Source organism: Hylobates moloch, unplaced genomic scaffold (assembly GCF_009828535.3).
Source record: "Hylobates moloch isolate HMO894 unplaced genomic scaffold, HMol_V3 SCAFFOLD_5, whole genome shotgun sequence".
In the NCBI taxonomy this organism is placed as follows: Eukaryota; Metazoa; Chordata; class Mammalia; order Primates; family Hylobatidae; genus Hylobates; species Hylobates moloch.
The window spans coordinates 21,217,006-21,236,010 of record NW_026652280.1 but is presented as its reverse complement, the minus strand read 5'-3'; the positions used below and the strand labels follow the sequence as shown (position 1 = coordinate 21,236,010).

The window sequence follows — 19,005 nt, the reverse complement described above, 5'->3', positions numbered from 1 at the left end:
GTGGCTAAAAAGCAATGAGTTGTTTTCAAGGCTGTCATAGTTAATGTCTGTGTATATGCAAAACCCAATCTTTTTTGCTTCATAAAAATATTGTAAGCTTTTTCAGTAGCCGAGACTCAGGGCCCTAACTCTAAGATATTGTAAGCCACTTTACAACATAGCAAATAAAGATTAAATGACTACATTAAGATGTTACTCCTTTGCCTGAATGACTATAGTTAACTCAATTCCTGAGCCCTCAACTGTGGTACCATCACTCTATTTCATAGATAAAGCATTTGAGATTTAAAGAAATCCTTGCCCAAGACCACTAAATATTGAGACAAACCTTCTGACTCCTAAATTGAGGATTTTTTGAGAATGCCATCTGCCTGGTTTTATATTACTTGACAGGAGTGTCAGTTCACTTCCCTTTCTGCTCGTTGTATTTCCCCACAAAAATTCATTAAACCATAATTAGACTTTTCAAAATGCTAGCATAGGTCATTATGGGTTGTATGTTAAAACTCTTACCTAAACCACAGCAAAAAAGAAAAACAGAAACACCGTGACTCATATTCTGACAAAAGTCACTTGGAAAGCATGTTTAGTTTGTGTAGCGTACCCCTAAATGGTTTCTCAAATAGCAGTATAGCTGTTTTCAGGGGTGAAAGCTGCATTCAAAGCTGACTAGCCCTCATCAGTTCTAGGACTCTCCCCTGTGCTGTGTAGACATTATCTAATTTTTCCATGGATAATCTGAGAAGTGAGAATTTACGGTTTATGATTCATGACATTCTCTTGAATGTTGCCTCAGTATACATAAAATTTCAAGTGTATTGTTTGCATTATCTATATTTATAAATTTATCTTCCAGGCTGTTCCTTATTCCAGAGAATTTAAGCAGAAATATGACTACTTCAGGAAGAAATTAAAGAAACCTGTGAGTAATCATGCCTTCCAAAAATGCTTTGTGTTAGTCATTTGTAAGTTACCACAGTTACTTCAGTGAGAACAACTTGGTTGTTACTTTTATATGAATGCTAAAAATATTACCTTCCTTTTCTCACTGCACTTTGATCCTCCTGGTTCTAAAATCTGAATTTTCTTTTTAACAGAAATGGTAAGTGAAGATTAACTCAGTATTACATACCAAATCACCTGAAGGGTAATTTCGTATGTAATACATGAAAAGACAGGAATGATTTTTATGGGATATAAAATAATTCAGGACCCTAGTCACAAAATCTGGGGAAGCCTAATCAATTATGCAGTTATCATATTTAATAAACCTGGATCCCAGTTAGAAAAAATGTTCAAGACCTTCCTTGTAAATGCAAAAGCTTAGTTTCAACTACAATATTTATAACATAAAGTTATATTTAATTATAATAATTGGCAGTATTAGGTCCAAATGTAATTTTCTGCTTATAATTATCCCTGGCAGTTTAAAACCGAGAAACTCTAAAATTTTTATGGGCAATGTTTTAAATTATAACATTACATTTTCTAATGACACACCACCCGCAAATTGTTCAACGTTGCATCTTCTGTTTTACTTTCCGATTCCTCCTTAGCAGTTTTCTCTTCGATTTTCTCAATCACTATAGTTACACCTCTAGGGAGGGGAGAGAAGCAGCTGCAGCTCAGACCCCCTCCGGTGGCCTGAGCTCCGTTGCCATCTCTCCCTGCCTCCTCCCCTCAGCTGGTTCCTCCTGCCCGGGGACATCTCTGAATGGGGCACAATGTCTGCTCTCATTTAGGGGTTTTGGTCTCTGTTCCAAAGTTCTGATTCAAGAGCTTGCGGATAACTGCTATTGAAATGATTCTTTGCCTTCAAAACTCGAATGAACACTGAAAATTCTACAGTTTTCTTTGTGAGTCACGTGCCCTGGTAATGATAATGACTTTGTGGTCATCACCCAGTCTCACTCTATGGCTCTCACATAGCAGTGTCTGCTACCCGGAAACCATCTCTGCAGATTCATTCTTACAGCCAGACCAAGTGTGGACCGCCTCTTTGCAGGAGGCAGTTGCCACAGCCTTGGTCAAGTGTTTTTGTTATTTTCATGTCAGCGAACCATGCTTTGGGCTGCTTTCCCTACACTTGGCATAATCAGGATCCCACTCCCCATGGCAACAAAATGGACTTGAGGCACCGTGGATTATATCTACCACCTGGCAGCCCTGCCAGAGTTGAGCATGGATGGGCCCAACATGGCCAGGTGGGGATTATTACAGGTTTTGACTACCTGGGCTAAAGTCTCTTGAGTGAAGCAACAGATACAGTTGACTGTCTTTCAGTTGCCCTATGCTGGAGAAGTGCCCACAGTTGTTTATTAAAGGGGGCAAGGAGGATGTTCTCCTTCGCAGCAGAGTTCTGACTTTCCTGAACATCGCTAGTGGATGCCATGTGTCCCATTGTGACACAGCGAGGCTTTCTGTCTGCAAGGGAAAACCCCTAAAGGAGAGAATCTCAGTTGGTTCCAACATTTGTCACTCAAATGGTTCCAACATTTGTCACTGCCTGTTTCTTTGAGGACTGCCAACTTTTCTACCATTTGTTGTTGTTTTTATTAGAAAACAAAGTATGTAATTACTGTATAATTATGTGTTTTCTTTTGTCTTTTGTGTAGGCTGATATCCCCAATAGGTTTGAAATGAAACTTCACAGAAATAACATATTTGAAGAGTCCTATCGGAGAATTATGTCCGTGAAAAGACCAGATGTCCTAAAAGCTAGACTGTGGATTGAGTTTGAATCAGAGAAAGGTCTTGACTATGGGGGTGTGGCCAGAGAATGGTTCTTCTTACTGTCCAAAGAGATGTTCAACCCCTACTACGGCCTCTTTGAGTACTCTGCCACGTAAGTATATGGCCACACCCAGAGTGTGTCCCCCACTGAGACAGTTGTATGAATTTAAACAGAATGAAAGAATAAGCAGCTCACGAGTTCGAGATGCATTAACTCTGCTGAGTTTATTCTTTCCTCACCCCACAGCCCCTTGCGAGTCTAGAACAGGTTCTGACTCTAACTGGAGAAATATCATACTCTGTGAACATCTAACATTGATGTTGTTTCTAGTCTATTGGGTTCATGGAGTTGAAATTGAAAACGTGGATAATTATGGTAAGGAACAGGAGGCAATTTTCATTTGCAGTGTTCAAGAGGAGGATTTGGCAGGGTTAGAATTCAAAAAAAAAGGAGGTGTTTTTTGAACAAGAGTCATTTCTGAGGTCTCTGTGTAAAGGCAACTTGTAAGGACTTTGAGGACCTAGGACCATGCCCTGCTCCTGTAAGGAAAGAACCAGGTTTCCCCTTGCATTAGGATTTCATCATTGCCAGGCTTGGAAACTGAGGCAGACTAAATTGCTTTCTGAGCAATTAACATCGGCTACTTCCAGGCCTGCCATTCCTCCTTCAGACGCTGAATCCTCCAAGGGTTGGGCTGCACCCAAGCCCCCAATAGAATAGTCATTAACCTTGCTGAAGGGCATTTGTCATCACTCCAGCCCTGGGCTCTAAGGGGACGTGGGTTCCCCCACGTCTCCCACCTGGTACCAATCTCCTGGGGGTCATTTGGAAGGCAACCTCAGTACATTCTTCTTGGTTGCTCTAGCCAAGAATTGCCCAGTTGATTTGTTGTTATTGTGACTGAGTCCCATGAGAAAGCCCACTATGTACAATTTATCCAACTATTGAAGGTGGAGGGCAGGGCGGGGAGAGACAAGATCTTTACCTCTCCTCCACATTTTGAAAGATACCCCACCGGAGGAATCTGTCTGTGATCCCAGTTTGAAAACTACTGATCTGCATGATTGTGAACCAAGCAAGGTCATTTGGACAAATCTAAACATTTGCCAGTTTGCATCATCGAGAGAGCCATATCCTGTTCCTAATCCCCTTGAGGCCTTTTCAGAGCAGAGTAGTGGTCAGAAGACAGACCAAGGGTTGGGCCCATAGGAAACATCTTATGGCCAAGCCAAAAGCCTCTGGAAGGAATTAAACTTCCTTCATCACAGAGACGACCTAAAGGACTCACATCTTTGGGAATCCCTACACAGCCCCTTTATTATGTGGAGTTTCTCATCTCCCCAAGATATTTGGCTGAACCATATGAAATAGACACTTTGTAGGTCAAAAACAGTCAAACATCAGTGTTTCTTATGGTTTAATTGACTTTAGAGTGCGTATGCGTCAGCCTCCATGGTGGGTCATGGTTGAGCATGTGGTAAGTCAGGTCCTGTAGCCCACACCTTTTCCCACTAGGTACAGAATGCTCACAAGGACACTGTAAAAGTTGAGTGATAGGTGGCAAAGAAATATGCAAAATCTTGCACTGGAAAGTGTGATTGGGCTTTTCTTCTCTTTCTCCTCAAAAGGGACAACTACACCCTTCAGATCAACCCTAATTCAGGCCTCTGTAATGAAGATCATTTGTCCTACTTCACTTTTATTGGAAGAGTTGCTGGTCTGGCCGTATTTCATGGGAAGCTCTTAGATGGTAAGTCTTGAAGTAATAAATATAGGTCAGTGCTGCTTGCGGTTCACTGGTAGGTGTCTTATCGTTTGCATCACGGGTTTTTAAGCAAAAGCTTCACTGGTTTACTCATAAAGTATTTTTATCTTTTGCCCATAATGGATGTGCTTTTCTCTGGTAGCTTATTTGGGGCACTGAAGACATAGTGTCTACACACAGTTAAAAACAAAAGTTTTTTTTAACTTCAGTGTAAAACACAGAACATTATGTATTTATACATTTGTATGTTTTCTGGAATAACTTTAGTGAAAGCAAGATTTGATAACAGATGGAAAAACTAATTGAAAAGTTAATTAAAATGATCTCATCCGTCTAATATCCTGTGATTATTGCATTTGTCCCCAAATTATTTTTTAATTTGAAGGGACTAAATAATTTCAAAATAATGTTACCGCTCGGCTAAGGCATTAACCCTGAAACAAATAACACAAAATAATTTCATTCTTATTTAAAGCATATAAATCATGGAAGAATTTCAAGGTACCTTGAAAGTTAAAAGTCAAACCCTCTATCTAGCAGTATCTGTAGGCTTAGAGACTTCTAAAAGATTTGGCCAATTCAAAATAGTGTCCTTAAGAAAACACTACAGAAATCATCAGTGAGGAAAAAGCATCAGAAATATCCTTTAAGAGCTTGGAGGTAGAGTGGTTGAGGATGGGAAGAGGGAGAGTAGGATTTGAGATTGACATTGCAGTAACTTATAAGAAAGATATTTCCAAGGGAACTGTGTTCATTGCATTTATGGAGCGTTAGCTATTCTAATAAATAATTTGAATACCCTCTGTACTTTTCCCATGAATATGTTTTTACTGTTAATTGGTAGCTGATATTGATGCTCTGATTTTAATGCTTTATTTGGTAGGAGGGCAACAGTAAACACTTTTTTTCCTCTAGAAGGAAACTAAACCACACACTCTTTCCATGTACGTATAGTGTGAATATGTTTTAATTTCCAGCTTTGGAGTCATGCCGTAGATTATTTCAGCCTGCTCAAATTCACTCCAACTTTCTCAGAAAGTCAGTTTAGTCACCGTATGCAAGTGAGAAGATGCTGTTAGTTGCTACAGCATCTTTAATACCTTCTATAACAGGGGGTAATAGAGAAGCAAAGATATGATCCTGACCTTAGGCAGCTTATCTTTTAGTTGGGGGAAAAGAGATGAGAACAAAACCAGAAGAATCACAGTGATAGTGTCCAAGCAGAAGGGAACGCATTGAGTCCTCAGAGGAGAAAGTGACTTGGCTGGAGGCGCAGGGAGCCTTTCCCAGGAATGAGCTGCACCTCGGAGGTGGGGTAGCATTTGAGCATTCAGAGGCTGGGGTCATTTCAGATGAGTGAGGACCGGCCTAGACTCAAGGCTCTGTGGAAGAAGATGGGCGGAAGCAAGAACCACTCAGGGTCTCAACTAGCCGGCTAAAGTGACCCCCACAAGAGTGATCACGATATAAACCTGGAATTGCACATTTAAGAGTCCAAGTGCACATAGATGGGCCTAGTCAGCAGTGTCTTCAAATTTCCCACAGATGGGAATGTCCCTGTCGGCAGGGCTCATTCTGCACATCTGTCCACTGCTCCCCCTGGTCAGCTTCATGCTTTTACTTCCCCAGACACTGGAGTCTATTGGAGCCTGTATAGGGCCACGCTGAGCCAGGGAGAGTTGGCCTGTGCTGCAGAGGGTTGGTGCCTGGTGGGGGGATGAAGGAGCAGAAGCAGGAGCCTGGGGTGCCAGGTCTGGTGGGGTCAGGGCCCCCTGTGAGGAGGTACATGATGCCTTTGGATCAGGTGAAATGGAGGCCCCTGCAGGACGCCTGAATGGTGGGAGGCTGACCTTGCTACTGTTGCCTCCCTGAGGCCTCTGCCGTCCCTCCCCGGGAGGTTGCACAGGCCCTCTCCATGGCCTCCCCCATTTCCAGCCTGTCCCCTTCCTGTGCTTTCTCCCCATCGCTGCCCAAGCAATGATAACAAAAGACAGATGGAATTTCACTGGGCCTTTCACTGACTCCCCACTGCCCTCAGAGAGCACCCCAACTCTCCAGCATCCCATGTGGGCTGTGTACTGCCGGCCCCTTCTCTGGCCTGTCTGCCTGCCCTGGCAAACTGCTGGCAAGTCCCCAGGCTTGTTCCTCTGCTTAGTGTGCCCTTTTCTCCCCCAATTCCTATGCCTGATTTGCACTGCAGACTCTGCTTGACCTTGAAGCTCATCTGTCACCTCCCAGAGGCCTTTCTGGCCCCGCTCTGCTGAGCCATCTCTCTTAGCACAGCTGCCCTCCTCGTGCCACTCTCCCCCTGATCTCGCCTCCTCGCTTGTGCAATACTGCAGAAGGCCCTTGGTTACTCCGTCCTGGTTTCTCATTTACATTGAAAGCAGGTTAATCTTTTCTTTCATGCTCTGATACATAGCAGTATCAAAAACCTGAAACTAAACCCAGTATTTACCGTATTTTAGGTTTCTTCATTAGACCATTTTACAAGATGATGTTGGGAAAGCAGATAACCCTGAATGACATGGAATCTGTGGTGAGTAAATGCAGGTCACACACTGGCCATCAGCGGGCACTTATGTCTTATGGGAAGGTATTGGAGAGCCATATTTGTAGTCTCAGCCACTTTTATGGGTGTTGCATTCCATGTGAACAACAGGAGACATTTAATTGCTTGAAAAGTTCATTGATCGAATTCTTATAATAAGCAAATCATTGTTCACATTTCCTGGGACCATGGTACCTAGGGTGGATACATCCAAATCCCAGTTGCCTCTGCTTACCCGGCACAGGACTCATTTGAACTTACTAAATCCAAGAGACAGCTGAAGATCTATGGTAACCTGTGTTTTCTATAAAAACTGCTGCTACTGAATGTTTAGAGCTTCATGCGCTCTTCCTCTATTTCCTGACCTCATAAAAATGGCAGAGGCAAAGTTCAAAACAATAGGAAGAGTATCAGGCAGACATCCTAGACATGGATGAGTGACGCCACAGCTCAGGCAAGTGAACACTTGAGACGTTCTCCAAGTAGTGATTTGGGTTTTCATGTTGCATTTAACATTAATTTTACCTAGACAGACCATTTTAGAGTTGGAAGGATTTTATTTTTTATTTATTTATTTTTATTTTTTTGAGATGAAGTCTTGCTGTGTCACCCAGGCTGGAGTGCAGTGGTGCCATCTCGGCTCACTGCAACCTCCGCCTCGTGGATTCAAGTGATTCCCCTGCCTCAGCCTCTCAGGTAGCTGGGATTACAGGCACACACCACCATGCCCGGCTAATTTTTTTTTTTTTTGTATTTTAGTAGAGACAAGGTTTCACTATGTTGGCCAGGATGGTCTCGATCTCCTGACCTCATGATCCTCCTGTCTCATCCTCCCAAAGTGCTGGGATTACAGGTGTGACCCACCACGCCCGGCCAGGATTTTCTATAAAACAAAAATTGATGTTCTTTTTATAATATACTTCTGCTTCTGTTTTTCTTTTAATGTACCTATTCCCCACATCTACCTCCAGAGTGTATGGGTGTTTGCCCACATGCCAGCACACACACAGGGCCACCGGGAAGCGCGTTTGTCCATTTGGGGTATTTGCGGCTCATTCGTGTTTGCTCACTTGAGTTAAAAAGCCCCTGCATGACGTCACCTGGCTGTGATACCAACTGTATCTTGAGCACGGTTGGGTAGATGAGCTGTGTCCTCGGCCCTGACCAGCGCTGACTCAGTGTTTCTGTAACTCCTCATTGTATGAAAGGAGAGGAAGAAGCCAGCAGCGCCCTTGAACCCACTGCTGGTTTGCCAGTCATGGTGGCTTGGGATGCATACCCGTGATTCCAGTCTCCACTTTCACCTTGCATTTGTGCTTTCTGCTTTCATCACTGTATGATGAAGCAGCTAGGAGCATTGGAATTTCTCTTAATGTCTAACTTTATACCACATGCTAACAGTTAGTGCCTAAAATACAGTGCACGTATTATTTTTACCCTTTTCACAGCCCGTCGTGTCCCCAGCAGGAGAGACCGTGGAGGGACCAGGGACAGGTGCTTAGGCCTGTGACTGCTCCTCTGGATTCTGAAACCAGAGCGGCCACCCTTTTGGCTGACATTAACCTGGAGAGTGATGAAAGCACAGGAAAGGGGATAACTTAAAACTATTGGTATTTACTTAGTTGGGACATTATTTTACTTATCTTTTTTTTTGAAGATAGAATTTTATTCTGTTTGCCAGGCTGGAGTACAGTGGCACAACCATAGTTCACTGCAGCCTCCATCCCCTGGCACAAGTGATCCTCCTGTCGCAGCCTCCCAAGTAGCTAGGACCACAGGCACACACCACCATGCCTAGCTAATTTCTTATTTTTTTGTAGACATGGCATCTTGCTATGCTGCTTAGGCTGGTCTTGAACTCCAAGCCTCAAGCCCTCCTCCTGCCTCAGCCTCCCAAAGCCGAGGATTACAGGATTATAGGCATGAGCCACCAAGCCCAGTCTAGAACATTCTTTATCCTTCCTATTTTCCTCAGATATTTTCACTCTTTTTTTAAACTTTATTTATTTTTTATAGAGACAGGGTCTCACTATGTTGCCCAGGCTGGTCTCTAACTCCTGAGCTCAAGTGATCCTCCCACCTTGGCCTCCCAAAGCGCTGCAATAACAGCGATGATATTTTCACTCTAAAAAGATAGAAAGTATGTTGACCAGCCTGGCCAACATGGCGAAACCCTATCTCTACTAAAAATACAAAAGTTAGCCAGGTGTAATGGCACACGCCCGTAATCCTAGCTACTCAGGAGGCTGAGGTGGGAGAATCACTAGAACCCAGGAGACAAAGATTGCAGTGAGCCAAGGTCATGCCATTGCACTCCAGCCTGGGTGACAAGAGTGAAACTCCATCTCAAAAAAAAAAAAAAAAAAGAGATAAAAGAAAGTATACTGTTGTCTGTATGTTAAATTTTGTACACCGGTACAGCAGCTCCATCCACCATCCAGAGTAGGTACCTTCCACTGTGCATCACCAAGGACAGGATTTAACTGCATGCCCATTACAACTAAAGCAGTTTGTTTGCTTATATTTTAAATTAAAGAGGAAGGTTTGGTTTAGGTGGAGCAGGAAACATTGCATTAGTAACGTATTTCTTGAGCCTTCTGCACAGAATTACATTAGAATGTAATTATTTAAAGAAGTCAAATGCGTTTGTATTTTGGGGAAAAAAAATGCTGAATTTTCACTCCTGTGTCATTCTGTAGGATAGTGAATATTATAACTCTTTGAAATGGATCCTGGAGAATGACCCTACTGAGCTGGACCTCATGTTCTGCATAGATGAAGAAAACTTTGGACAGGTACGTGTGGGTAACCCTGGGAACTCTTCTTCAGCTTTCAAGGGGCGTTTTCTTCTTGACAGGCTGTAACACAACTTTGCTGGACAATCAGAAACAACCAGCAGGAGCTGCAGGTGTTCATTTTCATCTCATTGTAGCAGCACCTTCTTGTCATGCCAGGAAGCCACACTCCAATTACAACTATTTCTCTCTTCCAGCAAAGTTACAGAAATTCCAAGAGGCCTTGGGGGCATGAACCAGCACCTCTTCTAATCCAAAGCAAATGTGAATGTTTCATTTGTGCCTCAGTTTTAGAATTTACTTTAAAAAATAGTGTGATTGTCGACTTAGCAATGTAAATACATGACCAGGAGTGGGTGATGTTGGAAGGGCCATTGGTTTTTCTCTCTGTTTTATGGTTCTGTTGTCATGGTGACATTTGTCTTGTGGGGCTCAGCATGGCAGGCTCAGGTTTTTCTACCATTCCATCTGCTTTGCCCCAACGCTGTTATTCAGGCTGGATTAATCCTCAAAGTCAGTTTCAGACTGGTCAGCAGGGATTTGGATGGGCCACTAAAAGTGGATTTCAAAGATAAAATTGCCTGCTTGGAATAATTCTCATCATCCTAAGGATCTATATGATGTATTTGTCTCAAATCTGAAGCCTTTGCTTCATCTGCCACTCAGTAATAATGGTGCAGCTTGGGAGGTGTTCTCAAGATATTCTCTGACCCTGGTACCTGTCCTTCCACAAAAGCCCAGAGGTATTTCCCATCTCTCAGACTAAATCTCCATAGCTATGAAATTAATTAGACCATAGAACTCATTGTAATGGTTGCCCTCTGAAAAATGAAATAGACGTGTTCTTTATTGCTAGATGTCAAAGATTGCTAGAGAATCTTTGAGAAAAGAAGCTGATGCCACTAGAGGATTTAATGATAACTGAGGGTAAAAATTGTTGGATAAGAAAATAATCACATTAATATCAAAATCACTTGTTATTCCCATGTCCTGTGTTTGAGCCAGGAAATTTCAGTCTCTAGTGTGAGTCCTGGTGTGGGTGGAACTTGAGGAGTCCATAGTACCCTTCAGTGGCTGGGCGAGACTCAGAGAAGGACTTCAGGCACCAGAGGCAAGAGACCTTGTGGCTTAATGTAAATGATCAAGTCCTTTAAAAATCTCCTTTTGTGCCCCCTCCCCACTGCCCCCGCTTTCCCGGCCTCCTCCCCACCCCGCAGTGTTGTGCTTTATGCCTAAGAATCCTCACAGACAGGCAGACACTGTTCTCCCGCACGGGGACCTTGTGATAGGGCAGGGAGGAGTCTTTTCAGCTGCTGCCCCTCTGGTCTCCAGCAGCCTCCCCAGAACCAAGAGCACTGGGTGTCTCCAGCCCTGTCTGCCTCCTTCCTCTGCTGCCTTTGACAAGAATGGCTCACGCCCCGCAGAGACGCCTGCAAGGCACAGTGCCTTTCACTCCAGGCTCTCACCCCTCCCCGCTGGTCTCCAGTCCCCTGGAAGTGCATGTTCCTCTGCTGGCCCTGTGGATGCAGGTGTCACCCTGCCAGCTGTCCTGCACCCGCTGCTTTTTTGTCTCACCCTTGCTATCTGGATGTTCTAATCCTGCCTGTGGCTCCAGCTGCATCCGTCTGTGCTCACCACCAGCCTCTTATCTCAGGCCCACGTCTGCCTTCCAGCCTCCAGAATTCCCAGGTCTAACGGCCTCCTCAACTGCTTCTCCTGAGAGGCTCACGGGTCCCAGTGCTAAGGCCACTTTTTCCTCCCCAGCCCCCACATCGGTTATGGTCTCATCAGTGCCACCACTGTCCCCTCCCACCTGACACTTGGGCATCCCCTCAGAATCTCCCTCTCTCCTCCTGCCATCTCCCCTCCTCATGCCATCTCCCCTCCTCGTGCCATCTCCCCATACCCAGGCTATCTCCCCGTGCCCAGGCTTGCTGTGCCCCGTGACTCCCCGTCCTTGGCACGTCCCTGTCTGTGCACTCCCCTAGCCCTGCCCCGATCACTTCCTGACTGCTGTTCTCACAGCTTCCTGTCGGCCGCCTCCTTTCCTGCTTTGCTGCTCTCTACCTGCAGCTCTCTTCCTGCTTTGCGGCTCTCTACCCTGTTCTCCAGCTGTGAGCCCCTTATGGACTATTTCTGAAATGCAGCCCTGAAAATGTCCTTCTTCTGCTTGGCCATCTTGTGACCTTCAGCATAAATGAAAACCATTAGCATGGCGTATGACCCCTCGTGATCCAGACCTACCCACCTCTGGCATTACCGTCTGACACCTCCTTCCTGTCAACCTGTCAACAAACAGTGTGCCTTCAAGGGTTTCCCCAGAGGTGCCTCAGTGCCACATTGCTGGCTCGACACTGCCCACTCTGTACCGATGCATTCTCGTTCTCTCTCCCATCACCTCTTTCCCTGCCATCCTTGAGGTATTGATGACAAGCTGTGCGCTGTATGCCCCCTGAGGTCTTCTGGGTCTCTCCCGTGCTCAGCATGTAGTTGATGCCTACCAAGTGCTTATTGAGCAAACGAATGAGGAGTGCTAACCTGGCTTATTAAAAATAGGAATAAGGTGGTAAGTAATAGAAATTCTAAGTGTGAGAAAACAAAATCAGTTGAGTCTTGGTGGCTTTTTTTAAAAAGCCGGACCTATTGAAGGGTCTTAAACTGCCCATTTTCAAACGATTAGACATGGTTAGTCACCCTGGAAGTATTTTCCTTTCGTTTTTAACATACGAAGAAAGGAGTGGAAGCAGAGAACCAAAGAAGACTGAAAATCAGTCTTGTGTGTCAAATGCATTAAAAAAGTCTTTTTGTGGATCCATCCATAGAAAACCATATGACCAAATTAACCCAATTCAGAAAACTATTAACAATGCCACAGTCAGAAGCAAATGATCTGGGAAACCTTCCTAATTACATTTAAATGTAATTGTTTCCACCTCATAAATGAAAATCAAACACAACGTTGGAGTTTTTAAGCAGGCCTCTAATAAAGCTTCTGATGATCGTTCAGGCCAGATCTTCATTAAAAACAGTTCTCAGACCTCCTCGTTTAATGTTGTGAATTCTTCTTCTGACTTTTGGGTAGGATCAAGTAGAGTAATGCATTAATCAAAACAGACCCACGAGATGAGTAAGGTAAGAATTCGGTGCCCAGTTTGTTGAATTACTGCCTTGCCTTTTTAAGAGAGCTGTCCTGATTAACAGGGAACTCACGTATTTATTTTGCACTCAGGGAAGGAATTTAGAGCAAGTTCAACAGCTGCATATGGATCTCATCTCCCATATCCAGTCCATCAGCGAGTTATTCACACACTTCCCAAACCTTTCTCACTTCTATGCATTCTCCCGATCTCTTCTCTCACTCACACCCAAGTCCAAGCTCCCATCTTCCCCACTAGACCCCCGACCAGTCTCTACATCCAATTTGGCTTCCTATAATGGCAGAGTGGTCTTTTTGGAATATAAAAATGAGCATGTCATTCCTCTGCCAGAAACCTTCAGGGGTCTCCCCTGCCCTTGAGATAAAGATCGCAACCTTACTTTGTCCCACAAGGTCCTGCGTGGCCTGGCTCTCCCTGCTCCTCCTCCAGACTCACTGTGAATCACAGGCCCCACTGGGCTTGTCCAACACAAGCCCCTTCCTGCCTCAGGCCCTCTGCTTTCTCTTCCATCTGTTGGGAGCATACTCCCTCCCAGTCTCAGTTCAGATGTCCCTTCATCAGGGAAGCCAGCCCTTGACCCAGACCCTATGCATCTTCCATGCCTGCCCTGTGGCATGTACCACAGACGACTTTGCATTTCTGACTATGTTTGTGTTTAGTGCCTGTCTCTCCTGCTCAGCTTCCTCCCGATGATGGCAGCCGCATGCCTGCCCTGTGCTCACTCACTGTCGTGTACTTCCCACAAGCACTTTGCCTGGTGCATGGTGGGTACTTGTAGTTGTTGATGTGGAAATCTAGGCGTTAGCATGATGCCCGGACAAGCCTCTCACCTCTTTGGCCCTCTGCAAAACTGTTGACTCTGACCCAGAAGGAAGCCCATTCCTCCCCAATGCCAAACAGTCAAGTCACTTCCACAGTGGGGCAAAGCGAGTGCAGTTGTCATGGGGTGAAACAGACATGCAGTCAGCCTTCCGTGGTGTTTCAACCTTCTTTTTTTTTTAATTTCACAGTTAGAAATATCAGACCATGAGGTTTGGTAGCTGTTCCTTCATGTAATGAAGCTGCAGCTGTTGCCATTATTTTGCAATTTGTTTTCTTTCTGATTGGTAAGAATCTGGGGCTGCTGGTTTCTAGGGCCTAATATGAAAGTTTCCACTGAAGAAATGTCAGTATTTAAACTATGATCCTGTGCGGAGCAGGAAAAATAAGCCATACCCCCATTCACTGCTGTGCACACATACCTGCCCCCACCGGGAGGAGGGGCCCTTTTAGGGCTGTAACAAGTGAAAATTCTTTATTGCAAGTTCAGCAGAGCAACGTCTGATTTGGTTATGGGTTTGTTTGTTTGTTTGTTTGTTTGTTTGTTTTTTGAGACAGAGTCTCGCTCTGTCACCCAGGCTGGAGTGCAGTGGCAGAATATCGGCTCACTGCAACCTCTGCCTCCTACTTTCAAGCAATTCTCATGCCTCAGCCTCCTGAGTAGCTGAGACTACAGGTGCACGCCACCATGCCTGGCTAATTTTTATATTTTTAGTGGAGACAGGACTTCGCCATATTGACCAGGCTGGTCTCGAACTCCTGGCCTCAAGTGATCTGCCCACCTCAGCCTCCTGAAGTGCTGGGCTTACAGGTGTGAGCCACCATGCCTGGCCTGATTTGATTGGTTTGAAGAGGTGCCAGAAGTTTCAAGAGGCTGTGTGGTAGTTGGAGGGAGAGCATGGGCAGCAGCAGCCATATAGGAAGGTTCTTTAGGATTGGGGCGAGCCAGTCTCCATAGGAATGATTATACAAAGGGAAAAAGGAGGAGATCATCTCAGATGTTAAAGTGGTTTGTGGCCCTCCCAAAAGCCACAGCACATACCACAGGTGTACTGTGGATCTCTCTGTTAAGATTTCATGGAGAGAGGTGGGCCACTGGCAGAAAGAATCTAAAAAGGCTCTTTAGGGGGTGATAATGAATTAAAAGGTGGAGAAACACTTGGGGAAAGGCAGTGAGTGAAAAGGCAGAAATGGTCAATATGAGGGAGAGGGCAGAGCATGTCCTGGCCGAAGCCAGAAGGAGCCAGACCAAGAGCCCAGAGCTGGAGGTGGCTCCCAGGAGGGCTGAGGCCCTGGCCCCTTCAGGCTAGTCAGGGACACAGAGGGATGGCACCTGGCAAGACGGGAAGTGGGAAGGCTGGCATGGACTCGCTGCCTCCCTGCTGTTGGTAGTTGCGCTGCTGGAGAGGCTGGGGAGGATGAGGAAGGCCTGGTTGGTGGAGTGATGGGGGTGCAGGGTGCTGACTGCCCCTGAGGCCATGCCCTGCAGGATTTGTGAGTACCCATCAGTGGGCGTTTGCCCAGCAGTGCTCCGTTTCCAAGAATGGAGTCTGACAAGCAGACAAGTCTTGCTCCCCCCAAGTCCAGCATATTCCATATGATCCAAGCTGTTTCTCAGCAGCTTCCCAGGCAGCGCAAAGCATCTATGGAGGGTCAGGGAGATGTGTGGGCATCGGGTTGTTAACTGGCCAAGGCAGGGAGTCCCCCAGAAGTTCCTCTGATCTCTGTGAGGAAGAGAGCCAAGTTTATGCTGGGGCCGGTAGACTTAAAGAGGAGTTTTTCTACTGCAGTGTTTTCCCACGAGCTCTTGCTGAGCGCCTGCTGTGGCTGGGCATTGTGTTCCTTGTGGGGGGTCCTCCAGGAGCCCAGGCACAGGAGGGCGATGGCCCAGAAAGCCCTGGGAGGGCGGGGTGTGCATTTCGTGGCTGAAGGTGGCAAGAATCCACCCCACAGAGGAGGCTCTACAGACTGCTCACCAGGGAGCAGGGCCCGTGGGTGCCAGCACCAGCTCCATCTGCAGTTCGCTGTTTCTCCTTGGTCACTTTGCTGGATCTCTGCCTCCTCCGGGATGCTGTCCACCCTCATGATGGGGGCCAGGGTGCTGCCGCAGCACCTGTAGGAGATGCGCGGGGTGGAGAGCAGCCTCTGTGTGACGCTGCCCCGCCTTCTCCCGCTTAGGGCTGACACTGTCACGGTGCCACCCGGCGTTCAGTGCTAAGGACATACAGTCCCCTCCTGTGGTGGCAACAGCTGATGTTAAGAAGGGACAAATTTGGGGGAAAGGAGAACACAGGCTGTAGTTAGAGCGATGGTGAGACAGGAATGAGGCCCGCGGGGAATCTTTATGCCCAGAGGCGAGCATTAGAGTCAAATAGCCTGGGCGTGGTCCCTGCTCCTCCAACCCTCATGGAGCCTCGTGCCCAACCAGCAAGGACTCGGGGGCACCGGCCAGTGGCAGTAAGGCAGTGTGGTGGGCTGGACAGTATGCCTGCACTGCAGGAGACGGTCTCACGATCAGCCCCCGACAGCCAGTCTCAAAAGTGGAATTTGAAGAGTGGTCATTGCTTCTCATTAAAGTGTCGCCTGTAACTCATGAAAGTGTCACCTGTAACGAACCCTAGAGGGATGCATTTCTGTACCACTGAGGGCTCGAGCCAGGAGGCACCGAGATCTGGGGGCGTGACCCCTAACCTAGTAGCTTAGGGAGCAGAATTACAAACCCCTCATCCTGTGCCCATCCTTGGGCCCTCTCCTCACTCCCCCACAGAGAAACCCAGGGTCAGAATCAACCATGAAACTTGACGGCTGCCCACAGGATGATTTACTGCTGTGACCTCATTTAGCATGGGTTAGTATGGGCCCATTTTTTCTTTTCTTTCAAAAATTATTAGTTTATCTAATTATAAAATATTAACCTCCATAATAAAAATAAAGCCAGTATAATAAAAATATGTAAAATAAATAAATGTCACTTATTCCCAGTATCTCAAGAAAACTCAGGATTAACATTTTTATTTATATTTTCCAGAATTATTCTCTGTAAGCACAAAACAGATTTTTTTTTACAGAAGTGGAATTGTACTCTGCATACCGTTTTCTTTTTTATTTTATTTGTTTGTTTGTTTGTTTGTTTATTTATTTATTTATTTATTTATTTTGAAATGGAGTCTCTCTCTGTTGCCGAGGCTGGAGTGCAATGGCATAATCTCGTCTCAGTGCAACCTCCGCCCCCTGGGTTCAAGCGATTCTCTTGCCCAAGCCTCCTGAGTAGCTGGGATTACAGGCGTGAGCCACCACTCCCAGCTAATTTTCGTATTTTAGTAGAGATGGGTTTTACCATGTCGGCCAGGCTGGTCTCGAACTCCTGACCTCATGATCTGCCCACCTCGGCCTCCCAAATTTTTTTTATTATACTTTAAGTTCTGGGATACATGTGCAGAATGTGCAGGTTTGTTACATAGGTATACACATGCCATGGTGGTTTGCTGCACCTCTCAACCCATCATCTACATTAGGTATTTCTCTTAATGCTATCCCTCCCCTAGCCCTCCACTCCCTGACAGGCCCCAGTGTGTGATGTTCCCCTCCCTGTGTCCGTGAGTTCTCATCGTTCAACTCCCACTTATGAGTGAAGCTGGAAACCATCATTTTCAGCAAACTAACACAGGAACAGAAAACAGTTTTCAAATTAATATATCACACATACCTTTTCATGTCACTAAATATTAGTCTATAACATTCTAATGACTGTGCTGAATTTTACTTTGTAGACGTGCCATATGTTTTTAACCGTGCCCTGTTGGTAGACGTTTGGGCTATTTTAGTATTTTCTATATAAACATATAATTCTGTATAACCCTGGAATACTCACATATATACATAATATATATAACATACAAATGTATAATCTGGAATATACATTTTGTGTACTTGACTAATTTTTTTCCATTGCTATAAACTCCAAAAGAGAAATTACTGTGAGAACTGATATATAATTTTAAAATTGTGATGCCTATTGCCAAATTATAATATCTTCAGAAAAAGATTGAACCAATTAGACTGCCTCCCACAGTGAAGGTGAGAACCAGTTCTCTGCACTCGGCAACACTGACTTATTTTCTCTCTCTTCTCTGGGCACTGCTTTTGGAGGAAGCAGAGTGTTTTCCGCCTTAGCCCTCCCCTCCCCACTTTGTCTGTGGCCGACCCGCTCATTCAATAGCTCTCTGGAAATTACAACTTTCAGGCAACACCAAGGAAGGCTCTGTGATCAGGGAAAGAGGGCTGGATGAATGCTGGAAGGAGTGTATTACAGGGATTGTGGATGCTTATCTACTTCACCTCCTTCCCTTTCCCTGTGCGAGGGGAAAGGGTGGGAGGAAAGATTTGGCTTGAGTGTAGCCGAGCTGTACCGAAAGCCTTCTCAATACCAACACCTGGGCAGGGATTTATTAGCTTGTCGTTGGTGTGGATCTGATAAGAAAACTCTTACTGAAGGAACAACAAGGCAGTCTGGGGAGGAATAAATGGGGAAAAGAAGAAAAGCCAACCTGGGTTTATTAACACGTAGAACAAAAGGTATGGATGAGCACTGTCGTCCACGTACCTCTGAGAACCAGCCACGAACTGGCAGTGTTTCACTGTAGAAACATCCCCACCCCACCCCCAAGTGGAAACTGTTTGGCATCCTCCATCCCCGACACGGCCTGTACGGGGCAGGAGCAGATGACCCCTGGGAGAAAATGGGATGCACTGGGAGGATGGCAGCTGGAAAGGGAAATGGAGAAATGAAGGATGTCAGAAACACCGGAAACGCAGCAGCGGGATTAAAATTCACATTGGGCACAGTGAAGAGTTCAATTGACTTTGCAGAAATGGAAAGCATAGTGGAAAAATGAGATTCCTTCCTGAATAAAGAGAAAAAGAGAATGTCGAGGGACTGGATAGATGATGAATGTGTTTTACGTTGAAAAGCCACCTCAGTGTGAATGGGAACAAGAGCCAGTGCATGGAGAAGCCGCATGAGAGACACAGGTGCGAGCGCTCGGGTCAGAGGGGCTCAGGATCTCCTGGGTACAGATGGCAGGACCAAGGAACCCCTGGAGGCGGCCTCTGCCAGAGCACAGAGTTCATCACAACATGGAACCTCCATCCTTCCTGGGTACTACCCTAATACTTACTTTGGA

General features: G+C 45.7%; 1 protein-coding gene across 11 annotated transcripts in view; it reads left to right on the top strand.

The window, feature by feature from the left end:
* Nucleotides 1–19,005, top strand: part of NEDD4L (NEDD4 like E3 ubiquitin protein ligase) — a 359,974-nt gene that overhangs the window by 325,768 nt on the left and 15,201 nt on the right. For all 11 annotated transcript variants that reach the window (XM_032152182.2, XM_032152178.2, XM_058438299.1 and 8 more), the window contains 5 exons: nt 857–922; nt 2,616–2,845; nt 4,363–4,484; nt 6,968–7,038; nt 9,750–9,845. In XM_032152182.2, coding sequence (XP_032008073.1) covers nt 857–922; nt 2,616–2,845; nt 4,363–4,484; nt 6,968–7,038; nt 9,750–9,845 — 585 coding nt within the window. The remainder of the gene's footprint in view (nt 1–856; nt 923–2,615; nt 2,846–4,362; nt 4,485–6,967; nt 7,039–9,749; nt 9,846–19,005) is intronic.